The 22,345-nt window shown below is 53.1% G+C and overlaps 1 protein-coding gene across 12 annotated transcripts in view; it reads right to left on the reverse strand.

The window, feature by feature from the left end:
• Nucleotides 1-22,345, reverse strand: part of CTDP1 (CTD phosphatase subunit 1) — a 73,472-nt gene that overhangs the window by 45,391 nt on the left and 5,736 nt on the right. For all 12 annotated transcript variants that reach the window (XM_074022334.1, XM_074022331.1, XM_074022328.1 and 9 more), the window contains exons 2-5: nucleotides 11,910-11,993; nucleotides 11,086-11,179; nucleotides 8,824-8,952; nucleotides 2,293-2,443 (exon numbers count right to left, since the gene is read on the reverse strand). Coding sequence is in view for 7 of the 12 variants with exons in the window: in XM_074022327.1 (XP_073878428.1) it covers nucleotides 2,293-2,443; nucleotides 8,824-8,952; nucleotides 11,086-11,179; nucleotides 11,910-11,993 (458 nt within the window). In the remaining 5 variants the exon portion in view is untranslated. The remainder of the gene's footprint in view (nucleotides 1-2,292; nucleotides 2,444-8,823; nucleotides 8,953-11,085; nucleotides 11,180-11,909; nucleotides 11,994-22,345) is intronic.

Genomic DNA, 22,345 nt, shown 5'->3' on the forward strand with positions numbered 1-22,345 from the left:
ACAGTTGTGGAGGCAGCGTCCGACCAAGGCGCCAGCGACGCGGCTGCAGGTCAGTGGGAACTGGCTTGCTGCGCCTCCCGCAGCTCCCAGAACCCGCCTGGGTAAGGGCCCTGATTCCACTCAGGAGGATGGAGTCCTCACGACCTCACCGCCTTCCACACCCCTCCTGACACCCTCACCTTGGGACTGGGTTTTATTTATTTATTTATTTATTTATTTATTTATTTATTTTTTTGAGATGGAGTCTCGCTCTGTCGCCCAAGCTGGAGTGCAGTGGCGTGATCCTGGCTCACTGTAAGCTCCGCCTCCCGGGTTCCCGCCATTCTCCTGCCTCAGCCTCCCGAGGAGCTGGGACTACAGGCGCCGCCACCACGCCCAGCTCATTTTTTGTATTTTTAGTAGAGACGGGGTTTCACCGTGGTCTCGATCTCCTGACCTTGTGATCCACCCGCCTCAGCCTCCCAAAGTGCTGGGATTACAGGCGTGAGCCACCGCGCCCGGCCTAGACTGGGTTTTAACATATGGACTTGGGGGCTGTAAAATCCCAAATCATAGCAGGCGTTATTTCTTTTGTTTTTTGTTTTTTTTTTTTTGAGACAGAGTCTGCTCTGTCGCCCAGGCTGGAGTGCAGCTGCGCGATCTCGGCTCACTGCAAGCTCCGCCTCCCGGGTTTATGCCATTCTCCTGCCTCAGCCTCCCGAGTAGCTGGGACTACAGGCGCCCGCCACCACGCCCGGTTAATTTTTTGTATTTTTAGTAGAGACGGGGTTTCACCGTGTTAGCCAGGATGGTCTCGATCTCCTGACCTCGTGATCCGCCTGCCTCGGCCTCCCAAAGTGCTGGGATTACAGGTGTGAGCCATGGCGCCTGGCCAGCAGGTTCTTTACTGGCTTGAGGACGTGAGCAGTATCACCCTTGTGCATAATTACTTGTCTTCACATCATCGATCTCAGGCAGCCATACAGCAGCAGCCATAATGTTACAAGTGAATGTTTCGAATTTCAATTACAAGAGGAATTAAAGGTCATGATCAAAATTCCTAGAAAGGCACTAAATATTAAAGGAGGATTCAAAATTCATTTCCCCACCAACAACAAAAGACTAAGATCAATCCGGAAAGATCTTTGAATTTTAAAACACTCAATCTAAACCTCTGGAGCCGGCACGGAGGAGCCCACACTGCCACTCGGGCCCACGTCCACGTGGGACAGACGGTCACCGTCCCGCGTCGTTGTCCCCTCACTTTGTCCACGTGGGACAGACGGTCACCATCCCGCGTCGTCCCCTTGCTTCGTCCACGTGGGACAGACGGTCACCGTCCCGTGTCGTTGTCCCCTCGCTTCGTCCACGTGGGACAGACGGTCACCGTCCCGCGTCGTCCCCTTGCTTCGTCCACGTGGGACAGACGGTCACCGTCCCGCGTCGTTGTCCCCTCGCTTCGTCCACGTGGGACAGACGGTCACCGTCCCGCGTCGTCCCCTTGCTTCGTCCACGTGGGACAGATGGTCACCGTCCCGCGTCGTTGTCCCCTCGCTTCGTCCACGTGGGACAGACGGTCACCGTCCCGCGTCGTCCCCTTGCTTCGTCCACGTGGGACAGACGGTCACCGTCCCGCGTCATCCCCTTGCTTCGTCCACGTGGAACAGATGGTCACCGTCCCATGTCATCAACCCCTTGCTTCGTCCACGTGGAACAGATGGTCACTGTCCCACGTCATCGTCCCCTCGCTTCGTCCACGTGGGACAGACGGTCACCATCCTGTGGCATTGTCCCCTTGCATCGTACACATGGGACAGTCACCGTCCCGTGGCACTGTCCCCTTGCTTCATCCTGCTGCTGCAGACTGGCACTCACGCTACCACCCAGGGAGACAGAAGCAAACGCTAAATCCTAAGGGTGCCCACGTGCAGGTAGGGGACGGCCACACTGTGTATAGTGAGAGCACCCGGCACGAGCACACACAAGCAGCCTGGCCTGAAGTCCCTGTGAACTGATTAACAGGTGTCTGTCAGAGTATCTCACAGAAGGTGGTTCCACGTGCCCACGTCGTCCTGACAAACTCCCAAAGTGGCCCACCCAGTACTGCACCTGGCCAGAGCGGCTCCAGCCCCACCCGCCGGCCGCAGTGGCAGAATTCCCTTACCTCTCACAACCCCCTGCACAACGGCCAACTCCAAGACCACAACTGAGTTGCAGGGGAGCTTCTTTTCTTTCTTCATCTTTAACAAACCATCACCGAAAACCGGACAGAACCCCACGGTTCCCACGGCCCCTCCGGCCGCGCACACTGACCTGCGATGGTGTGCGCGTACAGCCGGCTGCCGAAGGTGAAGACGTGCAGCTCGTACAGCTTGGCGATCTTCTCCAGGAAGTCCTTGCAGTGCGGACGCAGGCGCGTGTGCAACATGGGCTCACCCCGGCCCAGCTGGAAGTGAAAGATGCCCTGAAAAGAACAGCAGCAACAGTCAGGAGAAAAGGTCTGAGGAGCCCCAGCAGCCCCCACAACCCGTGTGCCTGAGACAGGCGTCCTGAAGACACACGTGTCCGAGACAGGCGTCCTGAAGACACACGTGTCCGAGACAGGCATTCTGAAGACATGCATATGCCTGCCCCTCCACATGGGACACAGGACATGTGTGTGTATGCACCTCTCCACACGGACAGAGAACGTGTGTACACGCCCCTCCACACGGGACACAGGACATGTGTGTGTATGCACCTCTCCACACGGACAGAGAACATGTGTGTGTACACACCCCTCCACATGGGACAGAGAACACGTGTGTACACGCCTCTCCACACGGACAGAGGACATGCATGTGTACACGCTCCTCCACACGGACAGAGGACATGCATGTGTACACGCTCCTCCACACGGACAGAGGACATGCGTGTGTACACGCCTCTCCACACGGACAGAGGACATGCATGTGTACATGCTCCTCCACAAGGACAGAGGACATGTGTGTGTACACGCCCCTCCACATGGGACAGAGGACATGTGTGTGTACACGCCCCTCCACATGGACAGAGGATGTGTGTACATGCCCCTCCACATGGGACAGAGGACATGTGTGTGTACGTGCCCCTCCACACAGAGGACATGTGTGTACACACCCCTCCACATGGGACAGAGGACATGTGTGTACATGCTCCTCCATGTGGGACAGAGGACACGCGTGTGCACACACCCCTCCATGTGGGACAGGGGACAGGGTGCACACACCCCTCCACATGGGACAGAGGACATGTGTCTGCACTCGCCCCTCCACATGGGACAGGGGACAGTGTGTACACGCCCCTCCATGTGGGACAGAGGACCACACGTGCGCCCATCCCTCCATGTGGGACAGAGGTTGCATGTCCACCTGCCCCTCCAAATAAGGACGTGACCCTAACTGGTGCAAGGCGCTACCTGTGGCATTTAAAACCCACTGTGTAAGCACTTTCCATGAACGTGGTATGAGTGAGCGAGTGCGGCCTTCTCAGCTGCGGGAATGCCCTCGATGCAGGTGATTAACGACTGCCCATGATTACTAGGATAACCACCCACCTGCAACAACTGTTCAAGACCACCACGCTGGGTCATCGCGTTACCAGTAACAGCCTCTACGATAACCACACGATAACCACCGATAACCACACGATAACCACCGATAACCACACGATAACCACCGACGATAGCTATACTCACTACTCATGCTTAGCTACCTACCTGCAGCAACCCGTCCCTGATAACCACCCCGATAACCAGCCAACAGTCACCACCTGTGATAACCACATAACCACCGATGACAGCTACACTCACTACTCACGATAACTACCTACCTGCAACGACCGCCTAGGATAACCACCCCGATAACCAGCCAACAGTAACAACCTATACTAACTACGAGATAACCACCGATGTCACTTCTGCCTTTGTTTCTTCAAATGCTGACACGTTGCTGACAGTGCTTTCCTGAGCTACTGAACAAAGGAAATCAACATTCCCAGGTAACCTGGTGATTTTCAGATACAGTTTCTTTCATTTACATACACAACACAGAAGCCGAAACGTATTCTAAATCGTATTTAGTAGACAGATGAAATGAGCGATACCGACTCACTCGCCTACATATGATCGACATGCAAATAAGACTGCTTTCCTCAGGAAGTTAAACTTCTATCCTTTTAACCCTGTTAATTTCTCAGTAAAATATTTACTCTTAATGGCTTTAATTAAGCTCAGTTACATTTTTCCAGCTCTAAGTTAGTTAGGACCCTCCGGAAGAAGCTACTCTGTTAAAGATCTACCAGCGAAAGGTTTTAGTAACAACTTTCCCAGTTACATTTTTCTAGCTCTAAATTAATTACGACCCTCATGAAGAAGGTACTCTGTTAAAGATTTAGGAGTGAAACGTTCTAGCAACAACTTTCCCATTACTCAACAGTAACAAGTCCAGCAGCTGTCCAGGCTTCGGGAGGTGTGGCCAGCACCACTTCTGAGCCCCGAAATTGCTTTCAGAGGGGCCAGGAGTACGGCCAGGCACCGCCTCAGGGTCTCCTCTGGATGTCGAGTGGGGTACACTAACACTACTGAGGAGGCAGAGGACGGTCAGTTCATGCTTAGACCCCCTTCCCCACTACATCAGGACATTGTCGCCTTCCAGACCACACAACTGAGAAACAGCCACATTATAACCAGACCCAACTGTCTTCAGCAGGCCTATCCTGGAGATACTGAGAATCACAGGAATTTTTTGGTTTCCCAGTGACTATAATCCATGCTGACACTCTACTGTAGCTTATTAAATGTGCAATAGCATTATGTCTAAAAGAACAATGTACCTAGCTTAATTTAAAAATACTTTATTATTAAAAATGGCTGGGTGCGGTGGCTCAATGCCTGTACTCCCAGCACTTTGGGAGGCTGAGGCAGGTGGATCACTTGAGGTCTGGAGTTCGAGACCAGCCTGGCCAATATGGCGCAACCCTATCTCTATTAAAAATATAAAAATTAGCTGGGTGTGGCGGTACACACCTGTAGTCCCAGCTACTCGGGAGGCTGAAGCACAAGAATGGCTTGAACCCGGAGGTGGAGGCTGCATGATATAGAGATCGTGCCACTGCACTCCAGCCTGGGCAACAGAGCGAGACTCCGTCTCAAAAAATAAAAAAAAATTTTATTATTAAAAAATGCTAACAACATCTGAGCCTTCAGCAAGTCACATTCTTTGGCTGCTGTACGGTCTCACCTCGATGCTGACGGCTGCTGACTGATCAGAGGGTGTTTACTGAAGGCTGGGGGTGGCTGTGACGGTTTCTTGAAATAAGATGACAAGGAAGTTCATCCCATCAATCAACTCTTCCTTTCACAAAAGGTTTCTCTGTAGCATGCAATGCTGTTTGATAGCATTTTACCCACAGAAGAACTTGTTTCAAAACTAGGGGCAATCGCCGTAGACCCTGCCACTGGTTTATCAACTAAGTTGATGGAATCTTCCAAATCCTTTGTTGTCATTTCAACGACGTTCACAGCATCTTCTCCAGGAGCAGATTCCATTTCAAGAAACTTTCTTTGCTCATCTGTAAGATGCAACTCCTCATCTGTTCGAGTTTCATCCTGAGGTTGCCAGAATTCAGTCATCTTCAGGCTCCACTCCTAATTCTCTCACTATTTCCACCACGCCTGCAGCCCCTTCCTCCGCTGAGGTCCTGACACCCTGGAAGTCATCCATGAAGGTGAGAACCAACACCTTCCGAACTGAGGGCTGGAATCACCATCTCCTGAACTCCTGGTTGATGCTGATACTCTGACGTCCTCTCATGAATCACAAATGTTCCTGGGGGCACTCACAACGGTGAATCCTTTCCAGAAGGATTTTCTGTTTGATTTTCCCAGACTCATCAGAGGAATTGCCCTCTAAGGCAGCTCCAGCCTTAGAAGATGTAGTAAGACTTGAAGGTTGAAATCATTTCTTGAGCCCTAGGTTGCAGGGTGGATGTGGTGTCAGTAGGCGTGAAAACATTCTTCTCCTGTACATCTCCATCAGAGCTCTCAGGTGACCAGGTGCATGGTCGATGAGCAGGAATATTTCTGAAAAGAATCTCTTTCTGAGCAACAGGTCTCAAGAGTGAGCTTAGAATGGTCGGTAAACCACGCTGTGAACACAGGTGCTGTCATCCAGGCTTTGTTGTTCCATGGATGGAGCGCAGGCAGAGGAGATTTAGCCTCAGTCTTAAGGGCCCTGGGATTTTCAGAATGGCACCTGGGCACTGGCTTCAACTTAAAGTCAGCAGCCGCATTAGTCAGTCTCCAACGAGAGAGTCAGCCTGTCCTTTGAAGCCAAGCACTGACTTCTCTCTAGCTATGAAAGTCCTAGACGGCATCATGTTCCAATAGAAGGCTGTTTTGTCTGCACTGAAAATCTGTTGTTTAGTGTGTTTAGTTTCATCAATGATCTCAGCTCGATCCCCTGGGGAACTTACCGCAGTTTCTCCATCAGCACCTGCTGCTTCACCTTCACTTTTATGTTACTGAGACGGCTTCTTTCCTTCAACCTCATGAACCAACCTCTGCTGGTTTCCAGCTTTTCTTCTGCAGCGTCCTCACCCCTCTCGGCCTTCACAGAATCGAAGACAGTTCGCGCCTTGTTCTGGATTAGGCTTTGGCTTAAGGGAATGTTGAGGCTGGTTTGATCTTCTACTGAGACCACTACAACCTTCTCCTTCTCAGCAACAAGGCTGTTTCACTGTCTTATCACTTGTGTGTTCACCGAAGTGGGAGTGTTAGTTTGCTTCAATAACTTTTCCTTTGCATTCACACCTTGGCTGTTGAGTGCAAGAGGCCCAGCTTGCGGCCTTTCCTGGCTTTCGGCGTGCCTTCCTCACTTAGCATAATCACGTCTACCTTCTCATTTAAAGTGAGAGACTGGTGAGCCTTCCTCTCACTTGAACACCTACAGGTCCCTGTAGAGTTATTACTTTGGCCTAATTTCAATACAGTTGTGCCTCGGGGAACAGGGAGGCCTCAGCACCGGGACAGAGACAGGGAATGGTCGGTTGGTGGAGCAGTCAGGACCACACATCTACCCATTACGCTTGCCGTCTTATGTGGGTGTGCTTCACGGCACCCCAAAACAATGACAACAGTGACCTCAAAGATCGCAGATCACAATCCCCTAGAGCAGACAGAACACTAATGAAGCAACTATGACAACAGTGACCTCAAAGATCACTGACTACAGGTCCCTGTAACAGCAGACCACTACCGAGGAGTCTGAAGTACACAGGAATTTCCGGAGTGTGGCACACACGCCGCTGGAGAATGATACCCACAGCCGTGCTCGCTGGGTGCCCCGAGCCTCCTCTCTGGGAACACACAGTATCCGTGAAGCACCATAAAATGAGCTGTGCCTATAAAACTCACTCAATGCCCAACTTCACAGGCACAATAAAAGCAGGGAACAGTCACAACAACTCACGAGGGTGTATGTGTGCAGAATGTATTTTCATAAAGTCCTTACATCCTTCAATATACCTAGTTTGTCAGAAAATAGGCATTAAAAAAAACCTTAGTGAGTAGAGTAGTGGATATGAATGAAGCAATCTGAAAATATCTAGTCACAGTTTATACTGCATAGAAGAATATATTGCTGTATAACATACCATGATACACACAAATGACTAACACAGCCAAAAATAGAAGCTGTTTTGTGGGTGAGGCCTGAATTCCGGCCCTAAAGGAAACTCCTGTGCAGCACGGCAGTTACTCGATTCTCTCCATTCTGCAAATAGCGTAAAACGTGAGAGTTTGTGCCACCTGGGGGATCTGTGCAGCTCACCCTGGCCACCAGGCTGACGTACCGGGCCGAACTTAACCAAACATCTTTCAGACGAAGCTGGTCACCAATTTGACTTAGGTGTAACTGTCATCAATCTGTCCCAGCTGTTGGTGCCACGCCCCACCATCCCGCAGTGGAGGGCGCCTGGCTCTGCGGTGCACCCTCCAGCCTGCTGGGCGTCTGCTATCGGGACCTGCAAGATCCCCAGGAAGCTTTAGGAACTGGAAAGGTCAGAACTGACAGGCCCCTGAACTCCCAAATCTAACGCCAGAGTCCACATACTATCTGTTTAACAGCAAACATTTAAAAAACAACTCAGTGTTGGTGAGGGCCTCCCTGCTGGCGACCGTCTAGGCCCACACAAGCCTCTGGGCAAGCCTCTTGGCACAGACATAAAGAGCCTTTGATCTAGAAATTCAGTTTCTCTGGCTCCATCCTGAGGACACAGCTGAGGTGCAAGAAGGGTTCTGTGTGCATTAAACAGGGCTCTGCCCTTATCCTTCGTTTCTCCCTGTATTTCCTCTGCAGAATGCACACTGACCACCTCCCAGCCTCCTCCTCCAGCCCAGCTCTCCCAAGCACAAACCCAGGGGTCCACCACCTGCCCTTGACATCCCAGCGACACAAAGGCATCCAACACCAACGTCCTCCCCACCAAGACCACCACTCTCAGGACACGTCTCGCACCATCCCCTGCACCATCCTCACAGGCTCGGAACGCTTCCGCCCTCTCCGACAGCCTGCCGCGCGGGCACACAAAGGGCTCCCGCACAAACAGCAGGAAGTGCGAGACACAGTGGGCACCAAGATGTCTGCCCGGGGGCCCAGATGCTACCCAACCGCCCAGCAGACACACAGCCCACACCCAGAACAAGAGAGTCTGCTTTCGACATCCAGGCTGACCTGTGGGAAATCATCTAAAAAACAAGGTAACACACTTCTGAATCAAAGTTCTAGGACCTGCGGCTCCGGGACCCGGGGTGCCAGCCGCACTCACTTTATTCGACATCTGCTGACAGTGCTGCTCGGTTGTGTGGATCAGCGTCTGGTCCAGGTCCACCATGAGCACCAGCTTCCGGTTCCGATGCAGTCGCTGCTGGTCTTCTCTTCCCAGCTCCTCTGCTTGCTACAATTAAACAGAAACAAGAAATGACAAAGTCAGTATGTTTGCATCCAAGGTAAAACTCCATTTTATCAAGAAACAGAAAACGAAATAAACGCGTCCCTCTCCAGCCCCTGGCACTCCCCATGGCCTGCGCCCTACAGGCCGAGAGCCGGGGCCGGGTCACCAGCTGGGTCACGGCAACCTTGCTTGTGACCACGATTTTATAATTCAGTTAAATACATGAGCCAATGAAAACAGAGGGGAAGAGAAACTGGTTGTTTCTATCAAAGCCACTTCAATGGTATGGAGCACTCAATAAAAGTGAGCTGCAAAATTAACGAAGAAACCAAGTCAGCCGGCTGGGAGAAGGGAGACGCCGGGTGGCCCAAGCTGGGCAGCAGAGACTGGCAAGGGCCATGTGCTCAGAACCTCCCACGCTCAGCCTATTCTTGTGCCTCGAAGAGACCCGGGGACCTGGCGACAGCACATCAGGGTGTCCCTCCACGCGGGGCCCAGAGCGGTGCTACCAAGCGCCCAGTCACCCAGGCATCAGTGGCCCAGCGTGGGACACAGGACGTGACGTGCTAGGACGCACCACGCTGCCTTTCTCACTGTAACTGGCCCTCACTCTTCACAACAAAATCCTGGTCCCGCTCAGGCGGTACCTCCTCCCGTCCCCGTCCCCGAAGGGAAATGCAGAGAGGGGCCGGCAGGTGCCGGAAAGATGAGGGGTACTTCCTCCTCCCTTCACCCCCAAACTTGCTGGCTTTGGTTTACATGCACACATTTTACATTCGTTTAAAGTTTGGTAATTCAGAAAACCCAGAATCCTGTATCTGGCATTTTGTTTTTCCCGTAAAAAGACAGACTGAAATTGGTGTCCATCATTTAAAAGCACGAATTTACCAAAATCGTAACACTGCAAAGTGTTTTACCTACTCACAAAACTGCGCAGCCCTGAAAGTCCGTAAGATCACACACTAGTTTTTCTCGGCTCCCAGAGCATTTTCACCCACGGGGTGAAGTGGGGTCGGGGAGACGGCGTCTGCCTCGAGCACAGGAGGTGCCGGAGCCGCCGACCCACAGAGCCCCAGCAACTCCTGAAATACATACAGGAGGCGTAGACACTCGAAGATAAAAACCCAAATCACTCTTTTTTTTTTTTTTTTTTTGAGACGGAGTCTCGCTGTGTCTCCCAGGCTGGAGTGCAGTGGCGTGATCTCGGCTCACTGCAAGCTCCGCCTCCCGGGTTCATGCCATTCTCCCGCCTCAGCCTCCCGAGTAGCTGAGACTACAGGCGCCCGCCACCATGCCCGGCTAGTTTTTTGTATTTTTAGTAGAGACGGGGTTTCACCGTGTTAGCCAGGATAGTCTCGATCTCCTGACCTCGTGATCCACCCGCCTCGGCCTCCCAAAGTGCTGGGATTACAGGCTTGAGCCACCGCGCCCGGCCCCAAATCACTCTTAACTGAGCACACGAACACCTGCCCGTTCTCTCCACCCCGCGTACCCGCCGTGGGCTCTCCTGCCAGCACAAGGCAAACAGCCCTGGGACCCCCCAACCCACCCCCGCGTGTGCCCACTCTCCCGAGCCAGCTTCCCACTGGTACCAGCAGCAGCCACTCCTGTAGCCAACAAAGTGCTACCACTGCCCCCTCGCCCGACCCTGGCCACCGACTCCTTGCCATTATCTGCCCCAATAGACGCTTCGCCCTCCCGGCTCATCTGGCACACGCCTTGGCAGCGCAGCCACCTCCTGAGCTCCACAAGCAGCTGTCACATCCCTCCCCAGTTAGGACTTGGCTCGAGGGAACCCAGGCTGAGCCTGGCTGTTCACAGCTGCGGAACATGGGGCCTCAGGGCCCCGAGTCGCTTTTGCAGGCCAACTTGTCTGTGGAGAACCAAGAGCAGCCGTCCCTGTTTCAGGAAAGCAGCAGCCCCATAAGTCATCTGTGTGACGAGGGTTGTTTCAGTAACAACGAAGACAACCACACATCAGTGCTACTGTAGCCGCCCTCCCCCCGCAGCCGCCCTCCCCCGGCAGCCGCCCTCCCCCGGCAGCCGCCCTCCCCACCGCAGCCGCCCTCCCCCCGGCAGCCGCCCTCCTCAGAGCACCACGCTTCCCCAACACGCAGTCGCTGACGCCCAGCTCACCTCGGAGCTCACCATCAACTCCGGCACGCTGTGCACCATGGACACGGTCGCCGTGGACAGTGGCACCTGCTGCCTCCCGTTCTTACTCTGCAACCTATGAGTGCAAGGACAGGTTCAGGGCTTTCCGCTGAGTGCCTGGGCACAGATGCACACGGGGCTCTAAGTGATGGGATTCCCGCTGATGTTTTAACAGACACATGCTGCTATCTGAGCACAGAACTTAATTCTGTTGGCAACTGTGGAAACGTTCTCCACTGTTTAAAGACAGACAGGAAAACTGGTGGAAATACTGAGCTCATGGCCACACTCGTGAACACACAGAGCCACAGTTCTTCATGAAAACAAACCACAAAGTCACACAGAAACAGAAACAGGCCCTCAACCATGAAAATGCAGAAAAAGGAGCTGCCGCACCTCCCACTGCCCAAGTGATAAATCCAAGAAACCACTGGGCACTAGAGGTAAAGCAGCCCCCAGCATGGGGGCGCTCAGGGGAACCAGCCAGGCTGTCCTGAGGGAGGCGCTGCTCCAGATACTCGGCGACCTGCGTCTTCACAGTCAGGAGAAAACAGACAGGTCTCAGCCCTCCAGCACCCCCACGACCACAACTGACAATGGCACGAGGCTGGGGTGATGGCAGAGCGGGAAGGACCGCCTCCTAAGGAAACCCGCTGAGTGGGACTCGCGTGGGGCCCAAGGGAGGCGTCTGCATCTGCCGCTGGGAAACCAAGGGCCTCACTGGGTCCCTAGCACAGCTTCTCAGCCTCCCGGGAGGCCACCACCTTGAGCCCCAGCAGGCAGATCTCACTCTTCTGGACACTTACTGGGTGAGGTCTTGGCCACATTCAGCACACAGGCCTTTCATGACAACCGGGTGGCTGCATCCTTCCAGTCTCACCAGAACCGCCCTACAAAACACGAAGGGAAGAACACTTCAAAATCGCTTGGTTTATCACAGGACCCCTCCCGTACGAATTTTAAAATCTAAGTTTTCGTGCCAATACTACACCAACTCTCGCATAACTTTGTAGGCAGGTGGTCTCACCGCTTGAGGGCATTTCTTCGTCTGTCAAATGACTTTCCACCTGTAGGTCTCTCTCACGAAAACGACACGCAAAAAACAACACGCCACCACGCCTCACCACCCCCGTGCCACCCGTGGAACGGCTGAAAACACAAGGATGTCTGGTTCAAAGAGGAGACTCGGGGAGAATGTAAAAGTTGTCTCAAAATACACATTTATATGTGATCCTCTGACATTTGTGATAGAGAACTTATAAAATCTAAAACTTTTACATCATTCCCAGTCTAGAGAGAGGCTGATGCAACTACGTTTTCCTAACAAAACTACTGTAATATTCTGGTTTTATATAAACACAAACTGTTTCGTTTGTCCAAACAGTGGTCATCTGGAAGAAGTGCTGAAATCTGAAGGCCACAAGACCAGAGGCCGCCCAGCTCTCAGCATCCGCCCAAGGTGCCTGCGGCCCCACACTCCCGCCCCAGCTGGGCTGCTCCGACCACCCTTCCTCGAAGACATGAGGCCAGTCAGCACTCAGCGCCCACCCCTAGGTGCTCACAGTCCCACACTTCTGTCCCAGCCGGGCTGCTCCAACCACCCCACCCACAGACATGAGGCTGCCCAACACTCGGCATCCGCCCCAGGTACTTGCAACCCCACACCGCCCCCCCAGCTGGGCTGCTCCGAACACCCTGCCCCACGGACACACACGAGGCAGCCGCCCAAGCTGCATCTGTCAACGGGATTTTTCCAGGCGGGATGCCCCATGGCCCACCGAGACGCCCAGCCATGTCATCGAGAGGGCACGAGGATCAGGCCGCAGGTGGCAACGAGGCGGAGCTACATCCTCCATGCCCACTATGCCATGGCGGGCTGCGCTGGGAGACTCGGAGGGGCGGGTCTGCAGTCTGGAGGGGGCGGAAGGGAAGCTCGGAGGGAAGGGTCTGAGGCCTGGAGGGAAGCAGAAGGGAGTTCTTCCCGGGGAGGAGGATGGGCGTGTGCAGATCACCCGGGAGAGGAACGGTGCTGAGGAGACACGACACGGTGCGGTGCGGGGCTCTGTGCCCTCGGGGATGGAGTGGGCTGCCAGTGACCATCAAGACTCTGAGCTCCTCTGGGTCCTGGAACCCTGATCCTGACCCCGCGAGGAGAGTGAGACAAGGCTGCCCTGCCCCTGCACCTCCTCTGCCCTCACCAACCCCAGGACCCATGACACTTCCCGGCCCCCACAAGCTCACACAGAGCCTCCCACCAGCCCCCCAGGAGGAAACCCAGACACATCTAAGTCAGAATCAGAAGAAACAAGAGGAAAGAGAGAAAGAGTCATTAAAAAAAAATCACAGGCCAGGTGTGGTGGCTCACACCTGTAATCCCAGCACTTTGGGAGGCTGAGGCGGGAGGATCACGAAGTCAGGAGATTGAGACCATCCTGGCTAACACGGTGAAACCCCGTCTCTACTAAAAATACAAAAAAATATTAGCCGGGCGTGGTGGCAGCACCTGTAGTCCCAGCTACTTGGGAGGCTGAGGCGGGAGAATGGCGGGAACCCGGGAGGTGGAGTTTGCAGTGAGCTGAGATGGCGCCACCGCACTCCAGCCTGGGCAACAGAGTGAGACTCCATCTTAAAAAAAAAAAAAATCACAAGGAGAACTCTATCGAGAACTCCATTCTGTAAATCCACAATTCTCAGAAATAGTTTAAAAACTGCTTCTTACTAGTTATAAGAATCTAAATTTTCACACTCAGATTGGGCTTTCCCAACCCAAATATGAAACCTCCTGAGCACGGACACGACAGCACACGGGAAACTCCACACCTGACCCTGTGGGAAGGGCAGCAGTCAAAGCTCTGTTCACGCATGAAACTATTACAAGTGTTGTGTAAAATTACCTTCGGGCTGTGTGTATACGGTGCATATGCAACATAATGGATTCTGCACTTGGACTCGGGTCCCAACCCCAAGACATCTCGTCACGTATATATGCAAATACTCCAAAATCCAAAAAAAATCCAGAAATCCAAAACACTTCTCTGTCCCCAAGCAGTTTGGACAAAGGAGACTCAGCCCTTATGAGGTTTTTTCTTAAACCAGACAACAAATAGTGATACCTGTTCGAAAAAGTGTTAAACTTTCTAAGGTGACAAGTATGATTTCTTTAATTTTACCAAAGTACTTTACGATGAATGATTACAGTTCTGCCCTAAAATGCCCAAATGAGCAGACTTAACATAAAAAACCCAACCTCTGAAAAAAAAAAAAAGAAAAGAAAAAAAAGAAAAAGAACACACAAACCCCCACACTGGACCATCCTCCCTCCCGGTCACGGCACCTGGTCAAAGACACCACCAGGCTTTCCAGGTCTCAAGGACACCTGCTCCCTGCTTGCTGAGGCTGCGGGGGCCATCCCCGCCCAGGAGTCTGTGTCCCCACCGCCATCACAGCTGCACTCGGGATGTCCACATCCAGGTTCCTCCCCGGTGCCTGGCACCCTCCAACCCCCACCGCCGACTCCCCGGCTGAGCTGTTTTCCTCCACCCACAGGGCTCTGCGGCCCCACCACCAACACCTAAACCCAATCCTCCCAACGGCCCCATGTCCTTCCCCTAGGCACTGCTCCTTCAGTCCTAGCAGCAACCCGACTTGGGAGCCTCAGCCCCTCTAACAAGCGTCCCTGGTCTCCAGATGACATCATTTTGCCATCGGCCTTCTGCAAGGAAACCCTGCACAGTTCCTGCCCCACGCAGGACACCAGCTGCGGGCTACTCACTCCATCCTCTGTCCCATGCAGGACACCAGCTCATGGCGGGCTCCTCCTTCTATGCTCTGCTTGACGCACGACACCAGCTCACGGCGGGCTCCTCGCTCTACCTTCTGCCCGACACAGGACACCAGCATGCTGTGGACTCCTCATTCTACCCTCTGCCCGACGAAGGACACCAGCATGCTGTGGGCTCCTCATTCTACCCTCTGCCCGACGAAGGACACCAGCATGCTGTGGACTCCTCATTCTACCCTCTGCCCGACGAAGGACACCAGCATGCTGTGGACTCCTCATTCTACCCTCTGCCCGACGAAGGACACCAGCATGCTGTGGACTCCTCATTCTACCCTCTGCCCGACGAAGGACACCAGCATGCTGTGGACTCCTCATTCTACCCTCTGCCCGACGAAGGACACCAGCATGCTGTGGACTCCTCATTCTACCCTCTGCCCGACGAAGGACACCAGCATGCTGTGGACTCCTCATTCTACCCTCTGCCCGACGAAGGACACCAGCATGCTGTGGACTCCTTGTTCTACCCCCTGCAAGGTGAAGAGAGGGAAAGGCGACCGCGGCAGCACCCGACGCTCCTGCCCCAAGGCTGCAGGTGCAGCTCAGGTCTGAAGATTCGCGGGTCTCTGTAACCTGATGACTTCCGGCTCAGTCTGTGTGTGCCCCTCGCAATGCTGGCTGCAGGTGTTAAAGACACAGGCTAAACCAGCTCATTCAGCAAGGAGGAAGCACGTACAGGGCGAGAAGGACACTGCTGCCTCCTGCTGTGACCTCTCCTTCATGTGCGCAGCTAACGGGCAGTTTGTATTTATTTGCTTTGCTCATTTTTAAACTAAAACTACAGCTTGGGAAATATTTTTTCAGGAATCCTCAAATATGGTCTAGGAGGACTTTGCCAATCTTTCCTAAACATGTTAGCATGAAGAAAGATCTGGGGTGTCTCTAGCTTAATCAATAAATAAGTGGGTTTTTTTTGTAGAAAGTGACAAGTTGATTCTGAAATTTACATGGAAATTCAGGAAACCTGGAATCTCAATTTTGAAAAATAACAGAACTTTTACTACCTGACTTCAGAACTTATCAGGCACACACGGTAAACACATGGAACACAGGAGTCTAGAAAGACTCAAAGTCATGACAAACCGACAACCAACCAAGGTGTCCAGCAAACTCCGTGGGGGGTGGGGCACCTTCCAGCCAGTGGGGGCTTCACACCAACGGATAAAAAAACGCCTGCAGAGTGCGTTCGGCAAAGGTTTTCTCCCCTGTTCCCCACCCCGAGTCCACCCCGGGAGCCGTCCCCTGTTCCCCACCCCGAGTCCACCCCAGGAGCCGTCCCCTGTTCCCCACCCCGAGTCCACCCCGGGAGCCGTCCCCTGTTCCCCACCCCGAGTCCACCCCGGGAGCCGTCCACTGTTCCCCACCCCGAGTCCACCCCGGGAGCCGTCCCCTGTTCCCCACCCCGAGTCCACCCTGGGAACCGTCCACTGTTCCCCACCCCGAGTCCACCCTGGGAACCGTCCACTCTTCCCCCAGCCTCAGTCCACCCTGGGAGCCGTCCACTCTTCCCCCAGCCTCAGTCCACCCTGGGAGCCGTCCACTCTTCCCCACCCCGAGTCCACCCCGGGAGCCGTCCCCTGTTCCCCACCCCGAGTCCACCCCGGGAGCCGTCCCCTGTTCCCCACCCCGAGTCCACCCTGGGAGCCGTCCCCTGTTCCCCACTCCGAGTCCACCCTGGGAACCGTCCACTGTTCCCCACCCCGAGTCCACCCTGGGAGCCGTCCCCGTTCCCCACCCCGAGTCCACCCTGGGAGCCGTCCCCTGTTCCCCACTCCGAGTCCACCCTGGGAAACGTCCACTGTTCCCCACCCCGAGTCCACCCTGGGAACCGTCCACTCTTCGCCTACTTCCAGTCCACCCTGGGAGCCGTCCCCTGTTCCCCACCCCGAGTCCACCCTGGGAGCTGTCCACTGTTCCCCAGCACGAGTCCTGCCTGGGAGCTGTCCACTCTTCCCCTAGCCTCAGTCCACCCTGGGAACCGTCCACTGTTCCCCACCCCGAGTCCACCCTGGGAACCGTCCACTCTTCGCCTACTTCCAGTCCACCCTGGGAGCCGTCCACTCTTCCCCACCCCGAGTCCACCCTGGGAGCTGTCCACTGTTCCCCAGCACGAGTCCTGCCTGGCAGCTGTCCACTCTTCTCCCAGCCTGAGTCCACCCTGGGAACCGTCCACTCTTCCCGCAGCCTGAGTCCACCCTGGGAACCGTCCACTCTTCGCCTACTTCCAGTCCACCCTGGGAGCCGTCCACTCTTCCCCACCCCGAGTCCACCCTGGGAGCTGTCCACTGTTCCCCCACTTTGAGTCCACCCTGGGAGCAGTCCACTCTTCCCCAACCCAAGTCCACTCTGGGAGCTGTCCACTCTTCCCTCAGCCTGAGTCCACCCTGGGAGCTGTCCACTCTTCCCCCAGCCCAAGTCCTGCCTGGGAAGCTGTGTGACCCCTTGCACAGTGACCCTAGGCTGCCACCAAGGACGGGGGCCTCTTGCTCCAAAGAAGGGCTGGTAGCAAGGCCAGGTGCCACCTGCCTTCCCCAGCACAGGTCTAAGAGCGAGTGTGCGCTGGCCCTGCTTCCCACAAACAGCCTCCCTCGGGCCATCAGCTCAGCCTGAGGTCTGAAAAAAGTTGACCGTAAGCTGAGCTGGGCGTGCACTGCCTGCTGTCACCAACAGCGTAATACGAGTCAAACAAGAGCCACTGCAAAACCGAGGTGCCACAGGCAGGGTGACTACAGCAGATGCCTAGTTCTATATGAGGAAGAAAGCATCTAGAACAGCATCACAAGCTGTAACAGCTGGGTCTTGACAGACAAGGAGGAAAGAGGTGAGGGCTGGAAATGACAACCACGCAAGGTCCCGGTGGCAGAGCCAAGGCCGGCTCCTGGCACCTGCGCCCAGTGCACGTGGGCAGCACCCCCCAGGCTCTCAGCAACATGGACCAAACGCAGACCTTCCGTAGAAAATCGTTCGCATACTGGCCACATCAGAGTCACATAATTTTCTGTACTGGGGTCGAAAGGCTCTGCCTGTCTTATTCCAGTGGAGGCTCTGCTCCCCCAGGACCCCTGTAGTGGCTGGAGACACTCCCGGATGTCACACCTGGAGGCAGGGACGCTGCTCAGCATCCCACAGCATGCAGGACACTGCCAGCCAGGCCATCTGGCTCAGAATGTCTGTGTGTGCAAAGGCCTGGAGACCTGCTTGCAGACAGGGAGCAGAGAGCAACATATTTCCTTTCTTAACACGAGTCATTTCTACACTTCGTCTTTGCAGACACTGACACAAAACAGGGGTGAAAAGCCCTGAACGCTTCCACTCCAGCCTCCACGCTCCAGCCTCCACGCTCCAGGCAGAGAAATGTCTCCACACCTTAAAAAGGGGAGTGACACATTGTGGATTCTTTAACACGGATACAGGATACACAAGCGTAAAAACACCCGAACCAAAGCGCTCAGCCCAAAAAAGTCAAATCAGTCACCAATAAACGTTTTTTGGTTTGTCCTAAAGAAAATCCATGAGAAAGCCATGATATGCAATTTCTAAACAAGTTATCTTCCTCAAAATACCCAAGTGTAGTAAGTACCAAACTCTCTGGGGTCTGGGCTCTCAGCTTCCTCGGGGAGGTCCGAGGGCACAGGCACAGCAGAGAGGACTATGGGCTGGGCCTGGACCACGGACGCCATCGCCTCTGAGCATCGGCTCCAGGTGGCTCCAACCTTCTCCTTTCCTTCTACAGATCAGGAGGGCTCCAGAGTCTTCCCTAAGTTCCAACATTCTGAGTACAGAAATGTATTTAGAGGGAAGAGTGTATTTTCTGCACCTAGACCTTGGGTTTCCAAATGCCATTCTCCACTAAGAGGATGCAGGACTTGTTAAGAGAATGGCTGATTCCAGGACTGTGGCCAGGAGAGCAGCAGCCACGAATCTGTTACGCACACAAGGTGGCAGTGCTCAGCCGCCAGGAACCAGCACCACGGGGATCCCGCCAGCCACAGCTGGGATAAACTGTGTGTCAAGGCAAATAAGAACAATAACAGACTATAAGCCATTAAATAAGAAGCCATGAGCCTGCACTGCTAAATAGGCATGTTAATTACTTGTTCTTTTTTTTTTTTTTTGAGACCGAGTCTCGCTCTGTCACCTAGTTTGGAGTGCAGTGGTGTGATCTCGGCTCACTGCAACTTCTGCCTCTGGGGTTCAAGTGATTCTCCAGCTTCAGTATCCTGAGTAGCTGGGACTGCAGGTGCGCACCACCACACCTGACTATTTTTGTATTTTTAGTAGATGGGGTTTCACCATGTTGGCCAGGCTGGTCTCAAACTCCTGACCTCAGGTAATCCGTTCACCTTGGCCTCCCATGTAATCATGGGATTACAGCATGAGCCACTATGCCCGGCCTTATTTGTTCTTATGGCAGAAAGCCAACCAAAAAATGGAGAAGAAATGCTGGAACTGAGAACACCACCCCTGGAGTATCATCCTAGAAATGAAGCGATTCCAGCAGGAATCACTGAGAGATACCCAAAACGGCGGGTCAGCTTGGTAAGAATGTAAGGTATTTATGTAGTAACAAAGTATATCTTTCAAGTTACTGAATCACAACAGGAAAAGTAGTAACTTTTTGCAACAGACACCGACTTCACCTAACGCAGGCTCTGGGACAGTCTTATCAGAGTGCATTGCTGTGATCTAACTGAGGGACGTCCTACAAAACCAGGCAATGATACCGAAAGAAAGACGGATGGAGGAGCTGACTTGTGAGGGTTCAACCAGCGACGCCACGTGGGGCCCACGGTTTGCTTTTGTTACAAAAGACTTTGAAAGGACTGCCGGGAAATCTGCAGAGCAGGACACCGCACTGTGTGGACGTTCATTTCTGATTTTGGTAACTGCACAGCCATCATGTAAGAGAGTGTCTTTGTTTTCAGGAAACTAAAGTATTTAGGGGTGAAGTGACATCACACCTGCAACTAACTCTCCAACTTCAGAAAACCGTGCGTGTGCGTGTGCGTGGGCAAAGATAAGCAAACTCAGCAGAGCATTAACATTCGCGGAATCTGGGGTGAAGCTGGTGTGAGAATTCTGTGCACTGTTACTGTAACTTTGAACTCAAAAATTATGTCCCAAAAGAGCCCAAATGGTTGGGTGTGGTGGCTCACGCCTGTAATCCCAGCACTTCGGGAGCCTGAGGCAGGATCACCTGAGGTCAGGAGTTCTAGACCAGCCTGGCCAACATGGTGAAACCATCTCTACCAAAAATACAAAAATTAGCTGGGTGTGGCCAGGAGCGGTGGCTCATGGCTATAATCCCAGCACTTCGGGAGGCCAAGACAGGTGGATCACCTGAGGTCAGGAGTTCGAGACGAGCCTGGCCAACATGGTGAAACCCTGTCTCTACTAAAAATACAAAAATTAGCCAGGTGTGGTGGCTCACGCCTATAATCCCAACACTTCAGGAGGCTGAGGTGGGTGGATCACCCGAGGCCAGGAGTTCAAGACCAGCCTGGCCAACATGGTGAAACCCCGTCTCTACTAAGAACACAACAATTAGCTGGGCGTGGTGGCGGGCGCCTGTAGTCCCAACTACTCAGGAGGCTGAGGCAGGAGAATGGCGTGAACCCGGGAGGCGGAGCTTGCAGTGAGCTGAGATCGCGCCACTGCACTCCAGCCTGGGTGACAAGAGTGAAAATTCATCTCAAAACAAAAAGCAAACAAACAGCGTGAAAGGAACGAGTGTTGTTGTTTTGTCTCCTGTGTAGCCACAGGGGTAGGAGGGTGCTCCAGCACCAGCCCCAGGCTGGAGTCCAGTGCTGTGCACACAGAGTGCAGTCGTCAGCTGTGGCTCACACTCTGCACCTGGTTCAGTCGCCCACAGCCCAGAGGCAGCCCTCCGGGAGAACCTGCACAGCGGGGCTCTGGCAGCGGTTCCTGAAGCTGTGGCTGTAAAGCACAACGTCTGAGGAATGTGAAGAAGGAACAAGGGCAGTCCAGCCCGATTCCCAACGTGGCACACATCCACACAGAGCCACGGCGGGGAAGCTTCAACACTGCCACTGTGGTCTAGAGCAGGTCACCCAACAACACCAGTTCCCAGCACGGCTCAACACCACGTGGTGCCACGTGCACCACACCATTCAGACCCTACTGCCCTCTCTGCTGGCTAAACAGACCTGCAACGAAGGTCCTTGCCTCAGAACCTCAACAGACCGCAGGGAGCCATGGTGTCAAATGCTTCCAGTGTGAAAACACTTTAACCCCTGGTGGTATGCTCAGGACAAAAAGCCAACTGTCACGGAGCAGGCCCACCAGCGAACTGAAAGTCAACGCAATGCTGGGTACCGACTCGCTAACTCCGTCATTCCCGCTGGTTCACAGTCAGCACAAAAAATGCACCAAAACAGTATGACACCAGCGTTATTCACCATTTAAAGCACCATAGGAAAATAACTCTTTCAAAAGCTACTTCAAAAGTATTACAAATATTAAATGAGTTAAATTTTAGCTCCAATTCCTCTTAAAATTGTAAAGAATTTTGTACATAGATGATGCTGAATATATATTTAAAAATCTATCAAGACCATCTCTTCATAATCTTTACAAGGTACATTTATCCTTTAAAAAATATCACCTGAATCCTTTGAAACTCATCGGTTCCATTCTGTCTACATTCTCTTTCTCCGCAAAATATAAAAAGCACTTTTTCTGAGACAACTTATTTCAGTTTTGATATTTGTGCACTTCTAAAATACACATAAAACTGAGAATTCATCCATTCTTCTGTACCCAGATACTAGATGATTTCACGTAACCCACTTCAAAACTAACTTTAAAGGAACCATGAAAATTGAGGCACATCTGATAACACACAACATTTCTGAAACCTACCAGCTATTTCCAGGCGGACACGCTCCAAAGGCCTTTATCTAAAAGATTAGATCGGAGATACCTAAAAATCACGACAAAGGTAAATCACAGATGAACACAACCAAGGAAGGAACAGGCCCAGTGGTTTTCTGTTAGGTGAAAAGTGGGAAAAACAAAGCAAAGCACCTGAAGTGCACCTTACCCACGTTCCGCGGGCGACAAACCGGCAACCCCCGGGCTTCAGACACAGATATCATTTCTAAAGCATCATTCTTTACACAGTGCAGGCAGCAACAGGGAAGAATAAAGTTATTCTAAGGAATTAATTATTAGAATTATTAATAATAAAATTATTCTAAAAGACTTACCAGTTCATCAAGATTCTCAGTACCCGGATGAAAACGAACTCTCCTTATTTCCAGGACCTGACCCTCAGATGACGACGTTCATGCAGGACTGAACCACATTTAGAATTTCCGAAGCTTCTACTCCCCAATCACAGAATAAAGTGGGGGGACTAATCCTGGGTAGTAGCCTATTCTA

Source organism: Macaca fascicularis, chromosome 18, assembly GCF_037993035.2.
Source record: "Macaca fascicularis isolate 582-1 chromosome 18, T2T-MFA8v1.1".
NCBI classification, from domain to species: Eukaryota; Metazoa; Chordata; class Mammalia; order Primates; family Cercopithecidae; genus Macaca; species Macaca fascicularis.